General features: G+C 49.7%; 1 protein-coding gene across 1 annotated transcript in view; it reads right to left on the bottom strand.

The window, feature by feature from the left end:
- The window catches only part of COL20A1 (collagen type XX alpha 1 chain), a 215,614-nt gene that overhangs the window by 23,644 nt on the left and 174,611 nt on the right, over nt 1-17,359 (bottom strand). Inside the window, exons 30-33 of the mRNA XM_048497920.1 lie at nt 13,493-13,546; nt 11,554-11,607; nt 8,589-8,660; nt 2,748-2,783 (exon numbers count right to left, since the gene is read on the bottom strand). Of these exons, the coding sequence (XP_048353877.1) occupies nt 2,748-2,783; nt 8,589-8,660; nt 11,554-11,607; nt 13,493-13,546 (216 nt within the window). The remainder of the gene's footprint in view (nt 1-2,747; nt 2,784-8,588; nt 8,661-11,553; nt 11,608-13,492; nt 13,547-17,359) is intronic.

The following is a 17,359-nucleotide window of genomic DNA, read 5'->3' as shown; positions in this document are numbered from 1 at the left end:
GTGGTGAAAGATTAGGGAAATATCTACGTTGCATTATAAAGATGTGAAAATTATTATCGTCTTGGGACAAGTGCATTAGCCTTTTGGGAATAAAAGTGGGTGACTGTACTTATATAGTGCACCTGTAACCCCCATGCCCAGAATGGGTTGAACCATTAAGGGGGTGGAGACTCAGAGCAGCAGAAAGGCTGCAGAGCTCTTTGGAGAAGACAAGGCTACCAGACTCGGACCTTGGTTGTATAAGCCCTTGACACCTTGTTAAGGTAAACTGCAATATTGTTGGGAACTACTGGGAAGGTAGTTTATTTTTGCTATGTTGTAAATGTTGGAGTTTATTGTTTCAGGGTTCTTTTTGTGGTTGTAATGGGTGAGAGTTCTCCTGGAAACCTTCATCATGTTGCATCCTGTTCATCAAGCCCTTGGAGTCTTCAGGAGCCAACCCACTTGCAAAGAAGAATTGGACTTGGCAGTATCAGTAGACTGTAACTAGAAGGACTTGAAATGCAACCTGAACAGGACCTTGAATTGTAATGTTAAATGTTGATGTTTAATGTTATTTGTAAAGAGAAGTAAACTGTTTTGTTTAAATTTGGTTCTTTCCAACTCCTTCCAAGTACTGCCCCACAGAAACCACAAGCTGAGGTTACACACCCACCCCATAATAATATTTTGAATATAGGAGGGAAATCTAGGGCAAATTCTGCATGGACCCCGGGAGCGGCGGGGCACCGGTGTACATGACACCGGTGCCGGCCTGGGGCTGTTTGCACACTTCTTTAAAACTTACCTTTCCTCCCTGTGTAGCTCTGTTGGGATGAGGGGACATGAGTGGGATGAGGAGACAATGGCTTGGGGGTCAGGAGCAGGGGGCATGTACCGTCACCCTGATGGAGCTACGCAGGGAGGAGAAGGTAAGTTTTTTAAAAAGCGGCGCTCCGGAATATGGTGCCTTCCACCCGGTGCTGTTCGCTCGGCACTGGGTGGACACCACTGCTTTCCAAAAGACATTGTTGTGTGTGTGTGTGTGTGTGGAGGGGGTTGCCGTTGCAGCTGTGCTCCAGCAGTCACAGCCGTGCAAAGTCCTCCCCCACAATGTCGTTTCAGCAGCTGCACAACACATTTTGTGGCCAGTGCGGAATCCACCTAGGACAGGCACTTCCATTTAGAACAGTCAACAGTCAATGGCAAAGTTCAATATGCCATTTGTGTGCTCTGTCAATCCCTCGGAAAGACTTCTGGAAAGTTTCTCCAAATAACAGTTTCCCATTCTGCTGGGGACCCACAGTATACACCGGGTGAAATTGATTATGCTGTATGAGCTGCAGAACGCAACCCGTGATAAGCAGCATTTGGGGGGAAACCCTTCCTCAATGTTCTCATTAGTTTTGCCCGGTTTACTTCAGGGATAAGTTGTGGTATAAAACTCTCATGGTCCGGCTGCAGCCAGAACTATGTCATCCTGTGCTCGCTTCTACCGACCATTTCGTTGTGATTGAATAACTAACCTCCGTCTGAAACAGTATCTTTGCTAGATAAAGAAATAAATATGCTTCCCATGGCAGCTAATAAAGCAGTCAAAATGCAGAAAATGACTTTAAAATGGGCATGGCTGTTATCCATAAAAGGTTATCACACAATGAAAATTGAAGCCCGTATCCGACAGAGAGATTTCTGATGGCTCTGCCTGGATCGATAACGCAGTCCTATAGAAAATGAGAGGGAAACTGGGCAAGGTGCCCAGGAAATAAAAATGAAAAAAATGTCATCACATCACACACACACATACACACACACACACACACACACAACCAGAAAGGAAAACTTAGCAGGGGAGCAATAAAGTGGCATAAAACCCCAGAAAGGTGCCAAAAGGAAACCATAAAATGTCTTGCACCTGGTTCTGATATGCTACAGAGGGAATGTAGCGGAAACTTAAAAGCTATCAGTTAACCCAGAAGACCTCAATGGCAATTCAGCAGAACTTGGAGGACCTGTGAGAAGTGGCGAAGTGGAAGCAATCCCATAATATTTCCTATCACTCTGTCCAGCAGCCTCAACTACTCTGCCCCCAAGTTTTAATGTCACAGGGAGAAATACATCTTACCATGTCAGCCCCTGAGGATGTCAACCATAGATATGGGTGAAATGTTGGCGGGGGTGAGGGGGGAAACTATGAGATCACAGCCACAAAGCCTGGAATCACAGAATCACAGAGTTGGAAGCGACCCCCAGGGCCATCCAGTCCAACCCCCTGCCATGCAGGAACACACAATCAAAGCACCCGTGACAGATGGCCATCCAGCCTCTCTTTCAAAACCTCCAAAGGAGGAGACTCCACCACACTCCCAGGTGTGTTCCTGGGAGGAGGTGCAGCAGGTGTGTTCCAAAGGCTCCCAGGTGTGTTCCAAAGGAGGAGACTCCAACACACTCCCAGCATTTCACTGTCGAACAGCACTGACTGCCATGTAGTTCTTAGGTGGAGTCTGTTTAAGTGGAATCTGTTTTCATGTACCTTGAATCCATTACTCCTTGTCCGGGTCTCTGGAGCAGCAGAAAAGAAGCTTGCTCCCTCTTTGACATGACATCCCTTCAAGTATTTGAATTTGGCTATCAGGTCACCCCTCGACCTTCTCTTCTCCAGACTAAACATATCTAGCTCCCTAAATCTCTCCTCACAGAAATTCTCTGCGACAAGACCTGAGCCGGCCTATGCAAGACATCAAAAGAGAAAACCAAAAGACACTCACTTTCTCTCCCCTTTCCCCTTTTGGCCCAGGCAGCCCCTGAAAAGGAGAAAAACAGAAGACCATTATTTTTCTAGGAGACATGGAAAGAAAAACGAAAGGATTACATTAACTGGAACATTTTTTTTAAACTGCCACACGGTTCTCGAGTTGACTTCTGATGTGATTCTCTGGGGAAACCCTGAAGGACATATTTCATGCCTCCTTTTCAAAATGCCTCCTTTACAGATTTCGTTTCCCTTCTCAAGCCAAACGATTTTCCTGCAGATTATAGGAAAAAAGAGTAGCAACGATTGGAAAATTTATCCATTCTTGACAAGTCTGTATCCCTGTTTTGCTTCTTCCTCCTCCTCCTCCTCCTCCTCCTCCTCCTCCTCCTCTTTCTTCTTCTTCTTCTTCTTCTTCTTCTTCTTCTTCTTCTTCTTCTTCTTCTTCTTCTTCTTCTTCTTCTTCTTTTTCTTTTTCTTTTTCTTTTTCTTCTTCTTTTTCTTCTTCTTCTTCTTCTTCTTCTTCTTCTTCTTCTTCTTCTTCTTCTTCTTGGCATCAAGTAACAGCTGACTTGACAACCCTGTAGGGTTTTGAAGGCAAATGACATTCAGAGATGGTTTGTCGTGGTTTGTCTCCCTGTCACGACCCTGGTATTCCTTGGAGGTCTCCCATCCAAATACTAGCTTAGCTTTTGAGGTCTTATGAGATCAGGCTATCCTGGGGCTCATCAGGGATTTTGCCTTTGGGTGCTGAAACTTTGAAAACAAATATTTAATTTATGTGGACCTCCCTCCCCATAACTGCCTATGTACACAGTTGATGTTAATAGATACACTGGGGACAAACACCTGCCTTGTTTCTGGACTGTGTTGAAGTCAGTCATGAAACTGTAGCTCAACAGTGGAAGGGGCTGTAGCTCAACAGTGGAAGGTGCTGTAGCTCAACAGTGGAAGGGGCTGTAGCTCAACAGTGGAAAGGGCTGTAGCTCAACAGTGGAAGGGGCTGTAGCTCAACAGTGGAAGGGGCTGTAGCTCAACAGTGGAAGGGGTGTAGCTCAACAGTGGAAGGGGCTGTAGCTCAACAGTGGAAGGGGCTGTAGCTGAACAGTGGAAAGGGCTGTAGCTCAACAGTGGAAGGGGCTGTAGCTCAACAGTGGAAGGGGCTGTAGCTGAACAGTGGAAGGGGCTGTAGCTCAACAGTGGAAGGGGTGTAGCTCAACAGTGGAAGGGGCTGTAGCTCAACAGTGGAAGGGGCTGTAGCTCAACAGTGGAAGGGGTGTAGCTCAACAGTGGAAGGGGCTGTAGCTCAACAGTGGAAGGGGCTGTAGCTCAACAGTGGAAGGTGCTGTAGCTCAACAGTGGAAGGGGCTGTAGCTCAACAGTGGAAAGGGCTGTAGCTCAACAGTGGAAGGGGCTGTAGCTCAACAGTGGAAGGGGCTGTAGCTCAACAGTGGAAGGGGTGTAGCTCAACAGTGGAAGGGGCTGTAGCTCAACAGTGGAAGGGGCTGTAGCTGAACAGTGGAAAGGGCTGTAGCTCAACAGTGGGAAGGCCAGCTCAACAGTGGAAGGGGCTGTAGCTGAACAGTGGAAGGGCTGTAGCTCAACAGTGGAAGGGGTGTAGCTCAACAGTGGAAGGGGCTGTAGCTCAACATTGGAAGGGGCTGTAGCTCAACAGCGGAAGGGGAGTAGCTCAAAAGTGGAAGGGGTGGTGGTTCAAAAGTGGAAGGGCTGTAGCTCAACAGTGGAAGGGGCTGTAGCTCAACAGTGGAAGGGGCTGTAGCTCAACAGTGGAAGGGGCTGTAGCTCAACAGGGGAAGGGGCTGTAGCTCAACAGTGGAAGGGGCTGTAGCTCAACAGTGGAAGGGGTGTAGCTCAACAGTGGAAGGGGTGTAGCTCAACAGTGGAAGGGGCTGTAGCTCAACAGTGGAAAGGGCTGTAGCTCAACAGTGGAAGGGGCTGTAGCTCAACAGTGGAAGGGGCTGTAGCTCAACAGTGGAAGGGGCTGTAGCTCAACAGTGGAAGGGGCTGTAGCTCAACAGTGGAAGGGGTGTAGCTCAACAGTGGAAGGGGCTGTAGCTCAACAGTGGAAGGGGCTGTAGCTCAACAGTGGAAGGGGCTGTAGCTCAACAGTGGAGCATCTGATTGGCATTCAGAAGGTCCCCAGTTCAATCCCCAGCATATCCAGTTCCACAGTCTGGCAGGAGGTGATGCAAAAGATCTCAGCCAGAGATCCCAGAGGTGTTCTGCCAGTTTGAGTAAAGCATGACTTTGATATACGGATTTGGCATATGGCAGCTGAATGTGACTCCCAGGAAGTCAACAGTGGATTCTGCACAGGCTAAATATAATAGGTATAGGACGCTATATGAATCATTGGTGGGGGGACTTCACACAGGTCCCTCCAACTCGCCTTTACGGCCCTGGCCCCTGCCTGGTGGAACACTCGCCCTCCATCTGTCCGGGCCCTGCGGGATCTTGGTGCGTTCCGCAGGGCCTGTAAGACTGAGTTGTTCCACTGGGCTTTTGGAGGAACTGGCCGCTGATTGGTGTGCACCCCCATTTCTGTTCTCCTTACATCCTGGGTCCCGTAACATCAATGAGACCCACCGTTTCCCCCCCCCCTCCTTGGGAGGGTTTTTTTAAATTAAGGGTGTTAAATGTTGGACGCTGTAATTTTTGTATTCTGTTTGAAACGCTGTGTTTTAATGGGTTTTAGTAATATTATGATTCATGGAGCCTATAATATTTATTTATAATTTGCAGTTTATTATGTGCTCCATCTGTTTGTTATTGTCGTGTGTTGTTTACCACCCAGAGCCCTTTGGGGGAGGGGCGGTATATAAAATTGACAAATAAATACATTTGAGTCCAGTAGCCCCCCTCGAGAGTCAAAATTCCAACACCTCCTTCGGGGGTGAGGCGGCCCATAAGTCTATAAGTTCACACGGCAGCAGTTGGAAGCCACTGTTTCCGAAAAACCGCGCTCAGGGAGTGAGGTTTGGAAACAGCGGCTTCGCACAGCTCGGGAGTTGTAAGGCCGGCCATTTGAACGGTCTCCCTGGGATGCTGTATTTGGCTCGTGCGGAAAGGGCCTATGAATCAATATTCCTCCAAACAGCATTGCTCAGGTCTTGCAAACCGAGGGCTGCGACTTCCTTTATGGCTTCAATTCATCTCGCATCGGGTCTCCCTCCCCTCTTCCTCCCTTCCGCCTGTCCTAGCATTATTGCCTTTTCTAGTGACTCTTGCCCTCTCATAATGTGACCAAAGTATGATGGCTTCAGTTTGGTCATTTTAGCTTCTAGAAAGAGCCCAGGTTTGGTTTGATCTAGAACAGGAGTAGGGAACCTGCAGCTCTCCAGATGTTCAGGAACTACAATTCCCATCAGCCTCTGTCAGCATGGCCAATTGGCCATGCTGGTAGGGGCTGATGGGAATTGTAGTTCCTGAACATCTGGAGAGCCGCAGGTTCCCTACCCCTGATCTAGAACAAAAGGTTTTTTTTGGCAGTCAACGGTATCCAAGGCACTCTTTCCCAACATCTTAAAGGAATCTACTTTCTCCTTGTCATCTTTCTTCATTATCCAACTTTCACACCCATATATAGTATAGGGAACACTATGGCATGAATTAAGTTGATCTAGGTTGCCAGAGACACAGCCTTACACTTTAAGAATCTTTTCTAGCTGCTTCATGGTTTGCAATAATAGAAGAAGAAGAGTTTGGATGTCCCGCAGGAGTCCCGCAGGAGTCCCGCAGGAGTCCCGCAGGAGACTCAAAGGGGCTTACAATCTCCTTGCCCTTCCCCCCCAACAACAAACACCCTGTGAGGTGGGTGGGGCTGAGAGAGCTCCGAGAAGCTGTGACTAGCCCAAGGTCACCCAGCTGGCGTGTGTGGGAGTGCACAGGCTAATCTGAATTCCTCAGATAAGCCTCCACAACTCAAGCAGCAGAGCTGGGAATCAAACCCGGTTCTTCCAGATCAGAGTGTACCTGCTCTTAGCCACTGCTCTTAGCCACTACACCACTGCTATATATAAATTAGGCCCCTGAGCCCCACCTCGGAGTGTGGGGGGGCACCCAGAGAAGGAGTCATCTCTGGATGCCATCCCCCCCCAATACACCTCTGAGAGAGAGAGAGAAGCCCTTCTAGGAGGAGTTGGAAACCCTGAGAAAGGACTGTCAGAGCACTGATGTAACATGTGTCTGATCATCAAAATCTAACTGACAGCTAACTGAGAGATAACACGACACAGCCTCATTCTGGGATTAATTGGCAATGGACTGTGATAGGCAAGTAAACCAGATATAAGGCTGCAGTGTACTGAGGACTATGAGACACTCGTCTTCGCTTTGCCTTGCGAAGCACTTTGCTCAAGTGAGCTATACTTGTGAACTAATAAATGTAGGACCGCTTCTGTGAAGCAGATCCGCTGTGTGCGTCTGACTTCCTACTGTGTTCCAGTATATTGTGCTACTCTGCTATAGGGGTTTTACCAGTGGTGGGATCCAAAAATTTTAGTAACAGGTTCCCATGGTGGTGGGATTCAAACTGTGGTGTAGCGCCAATGGGGATGGGCGGGCACGACGGGGCGGCCGGGAATTCGGGTGGGGCATTCCCTGCGGCTGTATAAGGACGCCGGTCCTGGGCGGAAACTAATGCATGCAGGCTACAGGGCTGCCACGCGACCAGTGTACCTCCTGCTAGACTGCTTCAAGTTCTGCGCGCTATTGCTGAGAGGAGGGGCGTAACTAAGGCAAAAATCACGGGGCAAAATCACCAATAAGTAACCCCCTCTCGGCACACGCAAATAATTAGTAACCTACTCTCAGGAACCTGTGAGAACCTGCTGGATCCCACCACTGGGTTTTACCCCACACCTTCACAAGGATTGGGTGAAATAGGTCCTGTGGGCCAAAGCACAGGCGCCTTCCAACTCTGTGATTCTATAAGCTACAATTTCGGACATCTTCCAATTAGGAGAACTGCCTCTCCACTTTGGTGGGCAATAGTTGTTTGTGAAATAGGAGCGATAGCTCACCCCATCCCAATGGTTGTTGACCTATAACGTGTTAACACAGAACACGTGTTTTTGGTAAGGTAAAAAATATCTGTGACCGTTAAGGGGCAAACTTTGCATAGCCCAGGGGTCGGGAACGCGCGGCTCACGAGCCGCAAGCGGCTCTTCACTGCTTCTTGTGCGGCTCCAGGCGTGGCTGCCCCTTCCCGGGCAAGCCTGTGCAGAAATTAAAGGCAGCGAGGCAAGCAGGTGAACGGGCGGGGGGGCAAGCAAGTGTGCGGGGGGGGCGAGCGAGCAAGCGAGCAAGCGAGCAAGGGACGGGCAAGCGAGCAAGGTAAGCGAGCGGGTGGGTGGGCAAGTGAGCAGGGGCAAGCAAGTGGGCGGGCGGGCAGGCGAGCGGGGGGGCTGGCTGGCGGGGGGCGAGGGAGCAGGGGGGGCGGGCAAGTGAGTGGGGGCAAGCAAGCGAGCAGGTGGCGAGCAAGCGTGTTATAAGGGCTGGTGGGTGGGGAACAAGCGTTACAGCATGGAGGGTGGGCAAGTGAGTGGGGGCGAGCAAGCAAGCAGGGCGGCGAAGCTGTTTGTTTACGAGCGAGGTATGCGTGTTTATGCTTGAAAGGGCGGGAGCCGAAATGGCATGGGCAAGGAGCAGGGTGAGCCGAAATAAAATGAACAGCGAAAGCAGGGGTAGCTTAATGAGCATGGAGAGCATGGCAGGAAGCCATGAGTAATGGCTGGTGGGGTGGTTGAGCGAACCAAATGGCTCTTTGAGTGGAAAAGGTTCCCGACCCCTGGCATAGCCCTACCTGCCGTGCCCCATTTGCCAAGAGGAGACTTACCGTCGGGCCAACTTCTCCTGGGGGGCCCTTCTCCCCCGGGCTGCCCCTTGCTCCAGCTATTCCTTGGAAACCCTGCAAAGGAGAACAGAGGTGCCACTGCTGCAGCTCCCAGGTGATGGAAAGTTTCCGCAACTCGAATAATCAGCAAAACAAGCAGGTAAAAAAGCCCAGGGAGAGAATGAGGCCTTCGGGGTTCTGCCAGCGCCCCGCCCAACCAGGAACACAATTCTCAGAATACATCCTTCATGACTCCTGCTCACTTCAACTCATATTAACGTCACAATTTAGGGGCAGGAGAGACGGTTGATGCATAGAGCCGAGAACAATGTTACGGGATGTTTTCTTCCCTCAGTTTTTAATGGCTTCATTCTTTCGACAAAATATCCACCTTAGGACACATCAAAACATTTCCCTCCCTCTCACGCACCTTCCCCATTTTCTTCCCTCTCTTTCACCTCCAACGTCTTTCTTGCCTCTGCCTTCCTTCCTTGACTCTTTCCCTCCCTCTTCTCCCTTCAGTCATTCCTCGGTCTTCCTTCTTGCCTTCCTCTTTTCTGAGCCTGCATCCCTCAGTGTCAAACATACATGGAAGGTGCTACATACATGCATATTTGAACCCACAACCCTGGAGAGAAGATACCAGGCACCCTGGGGGGAATTAAATGAGCTTCTCTGCGTAATTCATTTAAAAAGCTTTGAGGCAGGAAATGTTTCCTCCGTGGGAGTCTGCGTTGTTTTTATCCCCAGGTGTTTTATTGCCAGTCACAAAATGTTTTAAACGAGTCCCCTTTTAAAGTGATTCTCTGGCGGAAACGTTTCGAAAATGTTTTCAGTTGTCGTGCGATCTATTGACCACATTTCCCATGCTTCTCTGATTCCTTCAACTCTCTCCTCAGCTCCATCTTCTGTGCTCGCTCAGGCCCTTTCCGCAAAGCAAATTTGGAGCGGGTTACAGCCGGGATTAACTAGCGCAGCATAGCCCCGGGACTTTCCCATGGCTGGCTGTCCCATGGACTCAGCAGGGGTGCATGCCTTCATGCAGAATTGCCTTTTTAAAATTTCCTGCAGGCGGGACTGACACACACCCCCACCCCCACCCCCGGGCCATGATACAGCCTGTTTCCCCTGCGTGGCTCTGCAGATAGGAGCTGGGGAAGGGGTTTTCAAGAATTGCATTATGTGTGGTTCTCTTGTTTTAACACGGCTTACAGTAGCGGCTGTTCACCCGCCGCAGCCGTCAGCCTCATTAAAACAAAAGAATCGTACGTAACACGATTGTCGAAAAACCCGGGTGGGTGGGGGAAATGTGGAGTGGATCTGCATTAGGATCAGGATCCGAGCGAAGCTACCCCCCAACCCGGGTTTCTTACCAAGTTTATCCCGGTTTAATTGGCTCATGTGGAAAGGGCCTCAGTTTCCCCTCGCTTGTTTATTTGCAGCATTTAGCTGCTTGTTCTTTTATTTTTGGAGGGTCGATCTTCGAAGCATTGAGTATACGAGGAGTACAGAATGCAGAAGGAGGCTGTGAGCGTTTCCCCACTTACCTGCTGCTGTGCTCTACTCTCCCCAAGTAGCGCGGGGTCCCCCGGCACTCCCCATTACAGGGGCGGAGACAACGCAGCCGCCCTGACGCTGCTGCTGTCGCCTCAGCGAAGCGACATTCCCGCCTTTGAAAAGGCGTTATTTGATGACCCCGCGCAGAGCACGGGGGCGTGGGGAAGCCCGGGCGTGCGTCAGAAATGACGCGCACTGGGAGTAGAGCGCAGCAACCACTCACCCAGGTAAGTGGGGAAACGACCTGTGAAGCATCAATTTAACACAGAACTAATTTAAAAAGGGGGAAAGTCACAAAATGGCGGCCAGGAATCGTTTCAAGGAGGGTGAGTGCAAACAAAAGGGGGGGGGATTGAAAACGTAGGAGATTTGTGCAGAAATATCTAACCTGTGACACATTTTGTCATTTGGGCAGCCTAGGGCTGCCATCCCCCCTGGCAGTCATCTCCAGATGCTTGCCTTGTTCCGGAAGCCCCGCTACGGCTCCAAGGCTTGGATCCAAACATCTTTCCCTCACTCTTCACTGCCAATGTATCTTAAGGCATGTGGTCAGTGGTGGGATCCAAAAATTTTAGTAACAGGTTCCCTCACCAGCCCCCCCTCAGCAAAGGGAGCAGAGGCGTACCTAAGCCCTGGGCAAAACCTGAGTTGGATGCCAACCCCCTTGGGCAGCCACCCCACCACGACCCCCCAAATTTTTTTTGCACCAGGTCATTTCTAAATCATCATCACATTATAGAAATGCCCCAACTCACAAATCTGAAGACAGCAATGGTGAAACACACAGGTTCTTTGATAGACACTGGTGAGATAAAAGGTACGAAAGGCTGAGAATCAATGAATTGCAGTACCTGAAAGGGATTAGCCCAGTTCAGGGAGTTATATTATTAGTCGCCATTGCTATATGGAACCTTCACGTTCAAAGGTAGTATGCCTCTCGGGGAGGCGAGGGAGTGGAGGCGGAAAAGCGGGCCCAATTAGTAACCCCCTCTCGGCACACACAAATAATTAGTAACCCCCTCTCGGGAACTGGTGAGAACCTGCTGGATCCCACCTCTGCATGTGGTGGACCATTAAACCTGGCTTGGGATTTTTGCCTCCCCACCAATGAAACCTCTTTGCAGCCTTCCCATCATCCACACTGAAACCTGAAACGGCATCCCTGCTTTTTCTGCAGTGAGACGAAACTGAATAGTCACTTGGATGCCTGACTTGGCTTGCAAGAGCCGCCCAAGGGTGTGGGGCCCAGGTGGCTTCCCGGCTCTTGCCAGACGGTGGCTGAAGGTAGCTGTTCCATTCCAGGCGGGAAACGTGTCATCCTCTGACCCTGGAGGGAACTCAGATCGGCCTATTTGTGGCCACTCAAGTCTGTAGGGTGGAAATGTTCTCTCACACACGGCTGAGCTCTCACCCTCGGTCCTGGCGGTCCCGGTGGTCCAGCGGTGCCTTCGAGGCCCCGGACGCCCTGCAAATCAAGCCGTAACATCACGTCAAAGAGGACATCCAGAATCCGGCAGAGTTAAGGGAGATATGCCATGATAAAGTGCTCAGCATAAGTCAGAAGCTGTTGCAGGCATTCACATTCAAGAAGAAGAAGAAGAAGAAGAAGAAGAAGAAGAAGAAGAAGAAGAAGAAGAAGAAGAAGAAGAAGAAGAAGAAGAAGAAGAAGAAGAAGAAGAAGAAGAAGAAGAAGAAGAAGAAGAGTTTGGATTTATATCCCCCTCCCTTTCTCTCCTGCAGGAGACTCAAAGGGCTATTAATGTTCTGCCCTTCCCCCCTCACAACAAACACCCTGTGAGGTGGGTGGGGCTGAGAGAGCTCCGAGAAGCTGTGACTAGCCCAAGGTCACCCAGCTGGCAGTGCGTGGGAGTGCACCGGCTCATCTGAATTCCCCAGATGAGCCTCCACAGCTCAGGCGGCAGAGCTGGGAATCAAACCCGGTTCCTCCAGATTAGATACACGAGCTCTTAACCTCCTACGCCACTGCTGCTTGGGGATCTGCCAAGGTGGTGACAGCCAGGTCACCTGTAGACACAGGTAGAGGCACCTGGAGCATTTTTGTCTGTCTGGTGCTGTTTACCTCTGCCCGTCTGATCCTTAAAACACCGGCTTCCCTACTGAACCTGCTGCTTTCTGCACTTACAGCCCACCCCTGTCTGAAGACTGCTCAATGTTTGGGCTGTATATAAGGCCAGCAAAGAAATCCTCAGGCTAGGCATCATGTGAAACCACAGTCAAGGTGAAGAGTGCTTAACATGGGTTTGCATTCATTACTTACATTGTTTGGACCCCACTTTTCTCCCCCGTGGGGGCTCAAAACACCTGACAAAGGCCCCTTCTGCACATGCAGAATAATGCGCTTTCAGTCCACTTTCAATGCACTTTGCAGCTGGATTTTAGAAGAGGAGGAGGAGGAGGAGGAGGAGGAAGAGGAAGAAGAAGAAGAAGAAGAAGAAGAAGAAGAAGAAGAAGAAGAAGAAGAAGAAGAGGAGGAGGAGGAGGAGGAGGAGGAGGAGGAGGAGGAGGAGGAAGAAGAAGAGGAGGAGGAGGAGGAGGAGGAAGAAGAAGAAGAAGAGGAGGAGGAGGAGGAGGAGGAGGAAGAAGAGGAGGAGTTTGGATTTATATCCCTTCTTTCTCTTCTGCAGGAGACCCAAAGGGGCTTACAATCTCCTTGCCCTTCCCCCTCACAACAAACACCCTGTGAGGTAGGTAGGGCTGAGAGAGCTCAGAAGGACTGTGACTAGCCCAAGATCACCCAGCTAGCATGTGTGGGAATGCACAGGCTAATCTGAATTCCCCAGATAAGCCTCCACAACTCAAGCGGCAGAGCTGGGAATCAAACCGGGTTCCTCCAGATCAGAGTGTGGGATAGCAAAATCCACTTGCAAACCATTGTGAAAGTGGGTTGGAAGTGCATTATTCTGCATGTGCGGAAGGGGCGACGGTTTGTCTCTCTAGCATTTTATGCTCACAAAAACCTCTGGCAGAGGATGTGCCGTGCATGCAAAGCGCCAGGTGCGATCTCTGGCATTCTGGTGAAATTATCTCAAGTAGCGATTGGTGGGAAAGACTTTTTTCTTTGTTTGAGACCCTGGAGGGCTGCTACCGGGTCAGAACAGACAACCTTGAACTAGATAAACCAACGGCTGCTGTTGTTTGCCCCTTAGTGGCTGCAGCCGATTCAGAACCAGGCCGCTCGAAGGGATGACAGAACCGTTCCTTCATGCAGCCTGGGATCCCTTCTGGGCTTGGGAGGAACTGGGATTTCTGTTATGCTTTGTGACAGCCAGGTCACCTGTAGACACAGGTAGAGGCACCTGGAGCGTTTCTGCCTGTCCGGTGTGGTTTACCTTGGCTCCTTGAATTCCATCCTTCCCTGGAGCTCCCTGGGGGCCCATAATACCCTGCAGGCAAACAGAACTGTTATTCAGAAAGCTGAACCCCGGCTGAAGAAACGAACAGCTCCTGGCTGTGAAGCCAGCATCCCAAGAGCCTGCTTCGATAAGGCTAAGTGCCTTCTTTTGTCTTAAAACATACACAGACACACATACTCATTGACCTGGGGTACGATCCATCTCTCGTCAGCTCTCTCTGCTACCTGAAGAACCTATAACGTTTGGGACTGGGTTAGCTGAACGGCAGTTTTCTCCCATATGTTCATAAGAACATAAGAACATAAGAACGAGCCTGCTGGATCAGACCAGAGTCCATCTAGTCCAGCACTCTGCTACTCGCAGTGGCCCACCAGGTGCCTTTGGGAGCTCACATGCAGGAGGTGAAAGCAATGGCCTTCTGCTGCTGCTGCTCCTGAGCACCTGGTCTGCTAAGGCATTTGCAATCTGAGATCAAGGAGGATCGAGATTGGTAGCCATAGATCGACTTCTCCTCCACAAATCTGTCCAAGCCCCTTTCAAAGGTATCCAGGTTAGTGGCCATCACCACCTCCTGTGGCAGCATATTCCAAACACCCATCACACGTTGCGTGAAGAAGTGTTTCCCTTTATTAGTCCTAATTCTTCCCCCCAGCATTTTCCAGCCTGAGAATTAAGATCATTAATTAAGAGAACTAATTGCACCCCCCCTGATTATCCCACCAATCAAGAAAGCTTGTTTGGTAGGTACACAAGGCAGGGCCTTCTTAGGGACAGCCCCGTGTTTATGGAACAACCTCCCCACGGAGGCACACCTTGAGCAGGCGGCTGATGATGAAAGCAGTGTTAAATTGCAATTTTAAAATTGTAGGTTCTTCATGTTTGTAGTGCATTTTTTCGATGTTTTTTCCGATGTTTGTAAGGTGCCTTGAGCTCTCTAAGGAAGAAAGGCGGTGAGTAAATGTTTTAAGCAAAGAAATAAAAATAAATCTGCATTGGTTAGACCTCAACTGGAAGATTGTGTGCAGTTCTGGGCACTGCAATTTAAGAAGGATATTGACAAGCTGGAATGGGTCTAGAGGAGGGCATAAAAATGGTAAAAGGTCTGGAGTCCATGCCCTACAAAAAGAGGCTTAGGGAGCTGGGGATGTTTAGAAGTGAAGTTTAAGGGGGAGGGGCATGATATCTATGTTTAAATATTTGAAGGGATGTCATGTTGAAGAGGGAGCAAGCTTGTTTTCTGGTGCTCCAGAGACTAGGACCAGGAGGAATGGATTCAAGGTGCAGGAAAAGAGATCCCACCTAATCATTAGGAAGAACTTTCTGACTGTCAGGGCTGTTCGACAGTGGAATTCAGTACCTTGGAGAGTGGTGGAGTCTCTTGGGGTCTCTTCCAACTCTATGATTCTATGTACAGTAGGTCAGAATTTCTCAGTCTGGGATCTGGCGACCCCTGTTGGTCTGTGAGTGTTTTGTAAGCGCAGAGGGCAAACCCTTTCTCACCCACTGGGAAGATGTGGGCCGCCAGCTGTATTTCTTGGGGATCCCCCGGTCCCACCTCAAGCTGATATCCTTCCTCCGGGTCTATGGTAGCTCTTGCGCTTGTGACGTAGTTTGAATCAGAGCTTCCACGGAGGAATTTGCAGAGTCAGGGCTGTTTCTTAGTTTATTTTGCAAACATCAGGAAGAACTTCCTGACCATCAGGAGACAAATTATATTTTGTTTGATTTGTGAGACAAATTATATTTGTTTGATTCAAATTGTAAAAGTAGAAAACCAGGTAACAACGTCTGTTTTAGACTACAATGCATAATGGGGGTCTGTTTTAGACCTTGAGGTGGCGAGCCAGGGGCATAGTTCAGGGTTTAGCAGTTACAGGAATATGGCCACAGTCTGGTTTATTATTACCCAGAAAGATAAACTATACCTTGGACCAGTGGTGGGATCCAAAAATTTTAGTAAAAGGTTCCCATGGTGGTGGGATTCAAACTGAGGCGTAGCGCCAATGGGGCTGGGCGGGGCACGATGGGGGCGTGGCTGGGCATTCCGGGGGCAGGACAGTGGCAAGGACATAGCCGCTGCACCAGTCCTTGGGCGGGAAACGAATGCACGCAGGCACAGGCTGCCACACACGCTGGTGCACCTCCTGCTAGGCTGCTTCAAGTTCTGCGCGCTGCTGCTGAGAGGAGGGGCGTAACTAAGGCAAAAATCACGTGGCAAAATCACCAACTAGTAACCCCCTCTCGGCACACACAAATCATTAGTAACCTACTCTCAGGAACCTGTGAGAACCTGCTGGATCCCACCTCTGCCTTGGACTGCAAGCTCTGTCATCCTTTGTTTATTTATTTATTTATTTATTTATTAAATTTATAGGCTGCCTCATCCCCGAAGGGCTCGAACAGGGGTCTTCAAACTATGGCCCTCCAGATGTTCATGGACTACAATTCCCATCAGCCCTGCCACCTGGCCATGCTGGCAGGGGCTGATGGGAATTGTAGTCCATGAACATCTGGAGGGCCACAGTTTGAAGACCCCTGGTTTAGAACAATCAAACTGTTTAATCAGAAACAGTTCTGCCTAGTTACATGCTGAACCAATCACAATAGCTGTTTTCTTCACGTAACAAACTGAATGTATTAAAGTTGCTTTTGGTTTTTTCCCCTCTCAGGGGCATGCGCACGCTCAATCTGTGTGCGTGCGCGTTTCCCACTTTCTATTTGCAAATAAAAAGATTTTTCTTCACCTGATCAATTTATTGGCTCGGGCTGATTATTATCCAACAGTACCAGCACATGTGATGTCCCAATGCTCTCAATTAAAATCAGATGACCTGCTTTAAAGTGCAAGGACGCCGAAGTGCTCCCCCGCTTCCTTTCTAAACATGAGTCTTGTATTAGCCTTCCAATCGTTCCCATTCCGGAGACCATTTGCAACGGGGGCTCCGGAGAGCAGTCAGAAATTGTGCTGTCGAGTTCTATTGTTCTCCAGGCTGCTTGCAGGCTTGTCGTCCTTGGCTAAGGGCACGAGAGCTCTCTCTTCAAATTAACTTATCCAGCTGCAAATCTCCATAATACTTTGACTGACCTCCCACTGCTCTGAGATTTCCAATAATTAATGTGCGCTAAATTCCAGGGCCTGTGAGAGGACAGCAAAGCAAAGTTGTGGAGGGGTGGGGGTGGGAGGGAGTGGGAAAGCGTTCGAGCCGGGGCCTGAAACCTTTTGCAATCAAAAAGCCAGCCTATATCGAAATTCAGAGCAAGAGACCAAGAAAGAGGCCGTTTAAGAGAGCCCTTTCGTCACTGACGCCATACAACTTCCCTTGATGGACGACTGGCACATGAATTAATGCTCCTCCAAGTTACTTCAGCTCAAACACTGGTTGTCATGCACTGGTACAAATAAGCATAAGCATAAGCTTTTTATTGTCATTGTGCACGCACAACGAAATTTACAGCAGGATTCCTCGATGCGCACAATTTCAGACTCATACCCCATCCTCACTTTCCCCTTCCTCCACCCTTCCCTACACAGCCCCAAACACATCAACACGAAATCTACACAAGGTAGACATTTGGATTACTAGAAGCTGTTCTTCCTTTGCTATAAAGCATTCCTGAGAACCCTTTACAGCCCAATCCAGAGTGGGCACAGGTGGAAGGGATGTGGAGGTGGTGCAGGCCTACGCCGGCGAATTTGCCCTCCCCACGGCACTCATCCCAGCAGAGAGCAAATGCAGAGGTGGCCTCTCTAGCCCAAGGTGACCAGACGTCCCACTTTTGGCGGGACAGTCCTGCCTTAAACCAATTTGTCCAGCGTCCCACTGGGGTTTTTTTCTGTCCCGA

Source organism: Sphaerodactylus townsendi, linkage group LG05 (assembly GCF_021028975.2).
Source record: "Sphaerodactylus townsendi isolate TG3544 linkage group LG05, MPM_Stown_v2.3, whole genome shotgun sequence".
Taxonomy (NCBI): domain Eukaryota; kingdom Metazoa; phylum Chordata; class Lepidosauria; order Squamata; family Sphaerodactylidae; genus Sphaerodactylus; species Sphaerodactylus townsendi.
Note: the sequence above shows the minus strand (reverse complement) of the source record. Positions and strands in the feature narration are given on the sequence as shown.